This window comes from Crocodylus porosus, unplaced genomic scaffold (genome assembly GCF_001723895.1).
Source record: "Crocodylus porosus isolate Cpor-Errol unplaced genomic scaffold, CroPor_comp1, whole genome shotgun sequence".
Lineage (NCBI taxonomy): Eukaryota > Metazoa > Chordata > Crocodylia > Crocodylidae > Crocodylus > Crocodylus porosus.
Window position 1 is genome coordinate 1,360,859 of NW_017728904.1, and position 7,955 is coordinate 1,368,813.

Below are 7,955 nucleotides of genomic sequence, written 5' to 3' on the forward strand. Positions count from 1 at the left end.
GCCCCGCGCCTCCCCCCACCCCGCCCGGGGCCTCGCCCCTGGGTCCACATCCAGTGCCAGGGCTCCTGCTCCGGGCCCTGAGCAGGTGCTGCTGGAGCCGCGCTGGCGGAGGCCTGGGGAACCCGCGGGGCGCGGGCGTGAGCCCAGGTGACGCCAGCCCTCGGCCTCTCCCCAGACCAGCATGAAGAACATGGAGCGGGAGCTGATCTGCCCGGCCTGCAAGGAGATGTACAAGCAGCCGCTGGCGCTGCCCTGCACGCACAACGTGTGCCACGTCTGTGCCAGCGAGATCCTCATGCAGCACGGCTACCTCTGCTGCGACCCCAGCTCTGAGCCCTCCTCGCCTGCCTCCACGCCGGCCACCCGCAGCCCTCGCCTGGGCCGCAGGGTTGTGCCCAAACCTGAGCGCCTGGACCGGCTGCTCAAGACAGGTGGGGACAGGGGGCACGTCTCTACCCAGGGGGCTGGGCCACAGCTTCCCCATCCCTCCAAATGCAGGGGGCCAGGGTGGGGGATTCCCTGGGGGTTGCTGTGGCCATGAGGGTGTGGGCTGAGAGGTGCCAGGCCTGGGGTCAGCCCAGGCAGAGAAGCTGGTCTGGTCCAGCGATCAGTGCTGGAGGGGCCTAGGGCCATGGTAGGGAGTGGGCAGCCGTGGGCACATCAAAGGCTCTGGCCAAGCTCCTTGTGACGGGCTCTGCCCCCCTCCCCCAGGCTTTGGCACCTACCCAGGGCGGAAGCGCGGGGCCGTGCACCCTCAGACCATCAGCTTCCCATGCCCAGCCTGCAAGCGGGATGTGGACCTCGGCGAGCGTGGCTTGAGCAGCCTGTTCCGCAACCTGACACTGGAGCGGGTGGTGGAGCGGTACCGCCAGAGCGTCAGCATCGGCAGCGCCATCATGTGCCAGCTCTGCAAGCCACCGCCGCTGGAGGCCACCAAGGGCTGCTCTGAGTGCCGGGCCAGCTTCTGCAATGAGTGCTTCAAGCTCTACCACCCCTGGGGCACCCAGAAGGCCCAGCACGAGCCCACCCTGCCCACCCTCACCTTCCGGCCCAAGGTGGGCACCCGCCACAGCCGCCGGCTCTGGGGACAGGGGCTTGGGTGCTCTGGTCTGCTCCGTCACATATGTGCAGGGGTGTGGGGCTGTCAATGCCAGGCTCTGACTAGGCTGGGGGTGCCTGGCCCAGCCGTGCCAGGGGAGTCAGTGCCTGAGTGGGAGGGGCAGCAGGAGCGCAGGGCAGGCACTAACCTCCCTGCTTGCTCTGCAGGGCCTGCTGTGTCCAGAGCACAAGGAGGAGGTGACGCACTACTGCAAGACCTGCCAGCGGCTCGTGTGTCAGCTCTGCCGCGTGCGCCGCACACACACCAGCCACAAGATCACGCCTGTGCTCAGCGCCTACCAGGCACTCAGGGTAAGGGGCTCAGGCTGCTCCTTATGGTGCAAAGGGGGAGAAGGAGCAATCTGCCCCAATTCTGCCCACCTGCTGCACCCGGGCCCCACTCAGTTCCACACGGGGGGAGCCCATTTAAACCCATAAACTGTGGCTGCTCCACTTACCAGGGTTCCTCTGGCCCCGGTGCCTCCCAGCAGCTGCTCACATGCCCCAGCCCCGTTCCCAGGCAGGCTCTGCCCTTGCCACTCACTGCTGCCCTCTGCTCCTATGCAGGAGAAGCTGACCAAGAGCCTGGCCTATATCCTGAGCAACCAGGACACGGTGCAGCTGCAGATAGTGGAGCTAGAGGAGACAGTGAAACACACTGAGGTGAGGGGCACTACTGGGGCAGGGGGTCCAGCCTGTGCCTGGTGCCCTGGGAAGGAGGCACTGCCTGTGCCTGGCTCCACACTGACTTGGCTCTGTTTTGGCTGCAGGCAAATGGGTCACAGGCCAAGGAGGAGGTGTCACATCTGATCCAGGGCCTGTGCACAGTGCTGGAGGAGAAGCGGGCAGCACTGCTGCAGGCCGTTGAGGAATGCCAGCAGGAGCGTCTCGCCAGCCTGCACACCCAGATCCGTGAGCACCAGGCCATGCTGGAGAACTCGGGCATGGTGGGCTATGCCCAGGAGGTGCTCAAGGAGACTGACCAGCCCTGCTTTGTCCAGGCTGCCAAGCAGCTGCACCACAGGTACCGGATCTGGCTCCCCACAACCACACCAGCCCCAATGGGTGATGCACCCTGAGCATGTCTCTGCATGGACAAGTGCCTGGCCGTGGGGGAGCACAAGCGAGGGACGTGGTGCCCAAGCCCTGGGGCCCCACTCACCAGGAGCCCTGCCCCTGTGGTGCAAGCCCAGGGGCCCATTCCCACAAGGCACCCTGCCCTCCCATGCTGGGTCATTCCCCCTCCCCCTACCCCCAATGGTGCAAGCATGAGAGTCCCAGGGCATGGCTGTGCCTGGAAGCTGCCGACCTGGGGTGCTGAACTGACACCCCAACTCTGGTCACTCCAGGATGCTCAGGGCCACGGACTCACTGCAGAGTTTCCGCCCTGCGGCCACGGCGTCCTTCAGCCACTTCCAGCTGGATGTGAGCCGGGAGATGAAGCTGCTCACAGACCTGACCTTCGTCAAAGGTAACCGTGGCAGGAGTGGGCATTGCCAGGAGCAGGCAGGGCAGAGCTCTGTGCTGGGGGGGGGTGGCTCCCAGCTGGGCCCCACGCCCCCTTCCACCTGCAACTGGGTGAAGAGCAGATGGACTAGCCCCAGTCTCCTCGGAGCCAGCTGCACTCAGGACCCCAGCCCAGGGTGTGCAGAGCTGGGCCTCCCTGGAGCCTGTCTTGCTGCTCAGTCCTGGGGCAGGCGAAGCTCCTGCCAGCTGCAGCGGGCACAGCTCTGCACTGGGCTCCCTGCAGCGGGGAGGGTGGGCAGGCAGCGTAGGCCACGCGGCAAGGGCTGGATGCAGGTGCAAGGGCACAGGACGCAGCATCGGAGACAGATGGGTGAGCAGGCGGCGGCCAGGGCCCCGCAAGGGCTGTCTCCGCTCCCTCCCAACGGGGCAGGTGCCCTGTCCCGCACTGGGCCCCGCAGCTCTGTTCAGACCTGCTTCTACCTCTCTTTGTTTATAGGCTGCGGCCGCTGCTGAGTCAACACTGAAGTCACCGAGGCAAGTCACCCCCGGCCCCAACGCTGCCCTGCTCTCTCTGTTCCCCCCCCGCTCCCTCCCTTCCACCGTCTGCCCCCCCCATTCCCTGCCCGGCCCCCCTCCTGCACCACCCGGCCCTCTGCCGTCCTCCCATCTCTGCCCCATTCTCATGCCTCCATCCTCTCCTGCTGTCTCTATGCATCCCCCCACCTCCCCCCTTTCTCTCTTTCTCTCTTTCTCCCCTACTTGCACACAGTCTGCCTGGTCCCTGGAGCCTCTCAGCAGCCCGCCCCCGTGTCCCCAGTCCCTGGTGCCCAAACGCAGTCTCTGCCGTCGGCCCTCGGACTCCTGCTGGTTGTGCGTCCATCCGGACCCCCCCCTGCGTCTGGCTGCCCACCCGCCTGCTTGCGGGGGCCGCACCTGACGCCTGTGTCTGTCCGCAGCGCCTGAGGCCCCGGTGATCGACACGCAGCGCACCTACGCCTACGACCAGATCTTCCTGTGCTGGCGCCTGCCACAGCACTCACCGCCCGCCTGGCACTACACCGTGGAGTACCGCAAGACTGACACCAAGACCAAGGCGCTTAAGCTATGGCAGCGGCGGGAGGAGGTGCGGGGCACCAGCACCGTTGTGGAGTACCTGGACACCGACAGCGTCTATGTGCTGCGCGTCCGGGGCTGCAACAAGGCCGGCTTTGGCGAATACAGTGAGGACATCTATCTGCACACGCCACCTGCCCCAGGTGAGCTCCCACCTGCACATGCCCATGGCCCAGGTGAGCTCCTACCCGCACATGCCCATGCTTCAGGCAAGCTCCTACCTGTACATGTCATTTGCTCAGGTGAGCACTAACCTGCACACACCGCCTGCCCCAGGTGAGCTCCCACCTGCACACATCCATGGCCCAGGTGAGCTCCTGCCTGCACACACACACGGCCCAGGTGAGCTCCCACTTGCACATGCCCATGCTTCAGGTGAGCTCCTACCTGTACATGTCATTTGCTCAGGTGAGCACTAACCTGCACATGCCTACGCCCCGGGTGAATGCCTACCTGCACACACCCATGCCCACACCCCAGATGAGCACTGATTTACACACATCCATGGCTCAGGTGAGCTCCCACCTGCACATGCCACCTGCCCAGGTGAGCCTGACCTGCACACGACTGTGCCCGAGGTGAGCACTCACCAGCACACACCCACACCCCAGGTAAGCACTTACCTGCACACACAAATATACCTCAGGTTAGCTCTTACCTGCACATGTCCATGCCTTAGATGAGCACTGACTTGCACGCACCCACAGCCCAAGTGAGCACTGACCTGCACATGCCTATGCCCTGGGTGAGCGCCCACCTGCACATGCTTATGGCCCAGATGAAGTCCCATCTGCACATGCCACTTGCCCAGATGAGCTTCTTCCTGCACATACCCATGCCACTAGTGAGCTCCCTGCACATGCCCACACCCCATGTAAGCCCCCATCTGCACATGCCCATGGCCCAGGTGAACACTGACCTGCACACACCCACACCCCAGGTGAGCGCCTACCTGTACATGCCACCTGCCACAGGTGAGCTCCCTCTTGGTGAGCAGGTGGGCATCTACCTGCATGTGCCACCTGCCCCAGGTGAACTGGGGAGATGCGCCCAGCCATGGACCCTGCGGGCTCAGACGAGGCTCTGGCAGACCCTGGGCTCCCTGGGGCTGTGTCTGACATCCCCACAGCAAGCTGCCCCAGCCTGCGGCATGTGTGACCCAGCCCCAGAGCCCTACAGCCATCCCAGGGCACAGCCTGGGCCCAGCCTCTACCGCCCACTCCCAACCCTCTCTGTTCCCTCCCAGTCTTGAACTTTTTCCTGGACAACCGCTGGGGCTTCAGCCGGGAGCGCCTGGCCATCAGCAAGGACCAGCGGGCCGTGCGCAGTGTGCCCGGCGTGCCCATGCTCTTCGCCGCTGAGCGTCTTATGACCAGCTGTCACCTCTCCATCGACCTGGTCATAGGGGACGTAGCCGTCACCCAGGGCAAGAACTACTGGGCCTGCTGTGTGGACCCCAGCTCCTACCTGGTCAAGGTGGGCGTGGGGCTGGAGAGCAAGCTGCAAGAGTGGTTCCAGGTACCACAGGACGTGGTGAGCCCCAGGTGAGCAGGGGGACAGGTGGGGTCATGGACCTGGCAAGGGAGATGTCCGTGTGTCTGTGGGCCGGGGCTCATGCTGGTGGCCGGCCCAGCAGGTACGACCCAGACAGCGGGCACGACAGTGGGGCAGAAGATACCACAGTGGACGCATCGCCCCCATACGCCTTCCTGACCATTGGCATGGGCAAGATCCTGCTGTCCCATGGCTCGACCTTGACCTCGCGTGACCCCAATGGCTGCACCGTGCCGCTGCCCCCACGCATCGGCATCTGCCTGGACTACGAGCAGGGCAAGGTGAGCTTCTATGATGCAGTGTCCTTCCGGGAGCTGTGGGAGTGTGGCGTGGACTGCTCGGGGCCAGTCTGCCCGGCCTTCTGCTTCATCGGGGGTGGCGCACTGCACCTGCAGGAGCTTGTGGCTAGCAAGCAGGAGCGCAAGGTCACCATCGGCGGCTTCTCCAAACTGGACTAGCGGAGCCCAGCTGCTGGGTTGGCAGCTGGCAGCGGGACCCCAGTGCCAGCCTGGCTTCACCTGCCTCCCAGGAGTGCGCTTTGGGGCCTGAAGGTGTAATGGGAGTCCTGAGCCACAGCCCGGTGGTGGGGCCACAGGGGCTAACCCTGCCTGCAGGGACCCAGCCCCAAGTCAAGGCCCAAAGCCACGTGGTGCCTCCTGGGATGGGTGGTCTCCAGGCTGGGGGGTCCCAGGCTGGGCTGCTGCCCGTCCCCTGCCTAGTGCCTCGGAGCAGTTGGCTCCTGGCAGCAGGTGTGAATCCAAGGTTACAAACAGACCTGGGAGCAGCAGCTGGCTGCAGGGATGGAGGTGAGGGTGGGATTGGGGTGGAGGGGCCTGGGTGCAGGGATGGGGGGGATGGGTGAAGGTTTGGAAGGTTTTTACTGGTTCATTTTTCATGTGCACACAGAGCTGTCGAGCCCAACAGGGTCCGAGTGGGGCGGGCACATCCAGGGGCTTCCTCACCCCCAAGCGCACTGGGCTGTGAAATGAAACCCCCCACCCACAGGTTTGGGCAATGGGGCTGCTGCCTTGGGGGTGGGGGACACCACTGTTCCCACGAAGGGCCTGGCACGACACGGGCAGCGACCCTGTCCCCCCGCCCCCTGCCCCCTGCTGCCACTCACCGTACTTGTTGCCTGCGCCACACGCGTCCCTCCACCTGTAGCCCCCGCCCACCAGGGCTACGCGGCTTTGCCCCGTGCCAGTGCTGAGCAGCAAACTGTCCTTTTTGTACTTCCTGCCCTGTGCCCAGCCGCGGGACGTGGGCGCGGGGGCAAGGCACCATGGCCAGCTGCCACCCTGCACCAAGGGCTGGCTCTGTGCTGCTGCAGTTTTCATGGTTCTGTACTGAACAGTTGCTGTATTTTCATGGTTTCCTACAATAAACTGCAATGCCAGAGACCTGGGGGCACCAGGGACCACAGAGGCAGGGGCCCAGGGGCTCTATACAGCCAGGGGTTACCCCAGCACAGGGAAGCCAGAAGCCCGGGCTGCGAATGCAATGCATGCACTTTGCTGCCAGCAGCCGCCAGGTGCCCCGTGGCCCAGGTCTGCCTGGTGTGTGCAGCACAGGCACTGCCTGCGGGGCATGAGCACATCCCTGGAGCAGGGCCCTGTGCACTGCGGGCTGCACCAGGGTGCCTGGACTGTGGGTTGCAGCACAGGCCAGCAGAGGGCAGCACAGCCCTGGAACCCAGCACTGCTGGCACAGGGCCTCATGCACCCATGGGTCCTGGCACCAGCGCAGCTGCCCCTGCCTAGGTCATGCTGCAGGTGCCTGCTGGCCCACAGGATGCAAGGGCAGGACCAAGCACCCATGTCCCTGCCCTGGGGAGGGCCCCAGGGGCTGGTTCTTAGTTCCTGAACCCACGTTTCCCCATGAAAGGGTGGTGTTTTTCCGCTCACCTGGCCCAAAAATAGATTATGAGACTTGTAATGTGCTGGAGACTGTTTGTGCAGAGGGATGGGCATGCTGCCTGACGGGAAGGGGCCTGCCTGGGCATTTCCAGGGCCCTGCATATCCAGCCCAGCCCAGGAATGTAGGATGGAGGGGCCCAGCCTTTACCAGGGGCTTCCAGTGGGGAGCAGAGTGCCTGGGGGATGGCACCCATGGGGCCCCATTGCCAAGGGCAGGCTCTGGCCATTGAAACTTGGGTTCAGGCCACAGAGGGAGGCACCACCAGCAAGGCAGTCTGGTGGGGTGCGCTGGGCACAGGCAGGGGCTGTTACCATTGTGGGCGCTCACCTGTGGCTGGGGCACCTTGAGCACAGAGCAGGTGGCAACTGGTAACCCTGTTCCTGCCAGCGTCGGGGCAGGGAGGCCACTGCAATGGGGGAGGCCTGGGAGGGCCCCAGGCTGTAGTCCCTGCACCTGCCAGGGCTCTCCAGGCCAGGGACCCTAGGGCCTGGACATGAGTGTCCCCCCACATGGGGCCAGACAGAGGGGCAGGGTGGGGGGGATCACCAGTGGGGGTGGTGCTGGGATCCTGCACTGGGCTGAGCATGGCCCCATCTCACCCACAGCCCTGTGCCCTGCACCCAGCAGGCGCATCAGATGGGACAGGCATTGCCCTGGCCCCCTCCCCAGCCCCCACTCTCAGCCGGTATTTACAGCCAGGTGTTCATGGTGGGCCGCAGTGCACGCCCCTGTGGTCCCTTCCACCTGTCCCCTCCCCACGTGCCCCTCCTGCCCCTGCCTCCAGCCCCAGCTTTGCCCCCTCACCT

General features: G+C 65.0%; 1 protein-coding gene across 2 annotated transcripts; it reads left to right on the forward strand.

Moving 5' to 3' along the window:
• Positions 1 to 116: 116 nt before the first annotated feature.
• Positions 117 to 6,632, forward strand: TRIM46 (tripartite motif containing 46). 2 transcript variants are annotated; one of them, XM_019556858.1, is made up of 9 exons: positions 117 to 431; positions 712 to 1,055; positions 1,267 to 1,410; positions 1,666 to 1,761; positions 1,869 to 2,122; positions 2,448 to 2,569; positions 3,522 to 3,821; positions 4,925 to 5,222; positions 5,312 to 6,632. In XM_019556858.1, the coding sequence occupies exons 1-9, from the start codon at positions 182 to 184 to the stop codon at positions 5,688 to 5,690; spliced, it is 2,187 nt and encodes a 728-aa protein (XP_019412403.1). In that variant the 5' UTR covers positions 117 to 181; the 3' UTR covers positions 5,691 to 6,632. The 2 variants fall into 2 exon arrangements, with proteins under 2 accessions (XP_019412403.1, XP_019412404.1); XM_019556859.1 differs by having other exon boundaries at positions 118 to 431; positions 5,315 to 6,632.
• The last annotated feature ends 1,323 nt before the right edge of the window (positions 6,633 to 7,955 follow it).

Bases quoted from the DNA above. Each gene is read 5' to 3' on its own strand.
- TRIM46 (XM_019556858.1), top strand. From the start codon at position 182: ATGAAGAACATGGAGCGGGAGCTGATCTGCCCGGCCTGCAAGGAGATG. The intron at 1,056-1,266 runs GTGGGCACCCGC...CTTGCTCTGCAG, and splicing joins CCCTCACCTTCCGGCCCAAG to GGCCTGCTGTGTCCAGAGCA. The intron at 3,822-4,924 runs GTGAGCTCCCAC...GTTCCCTCCCAG, and splicing joins GCACACGCCACCTGCCCCAG to TCTTGAACTTTTTCCTGGAC.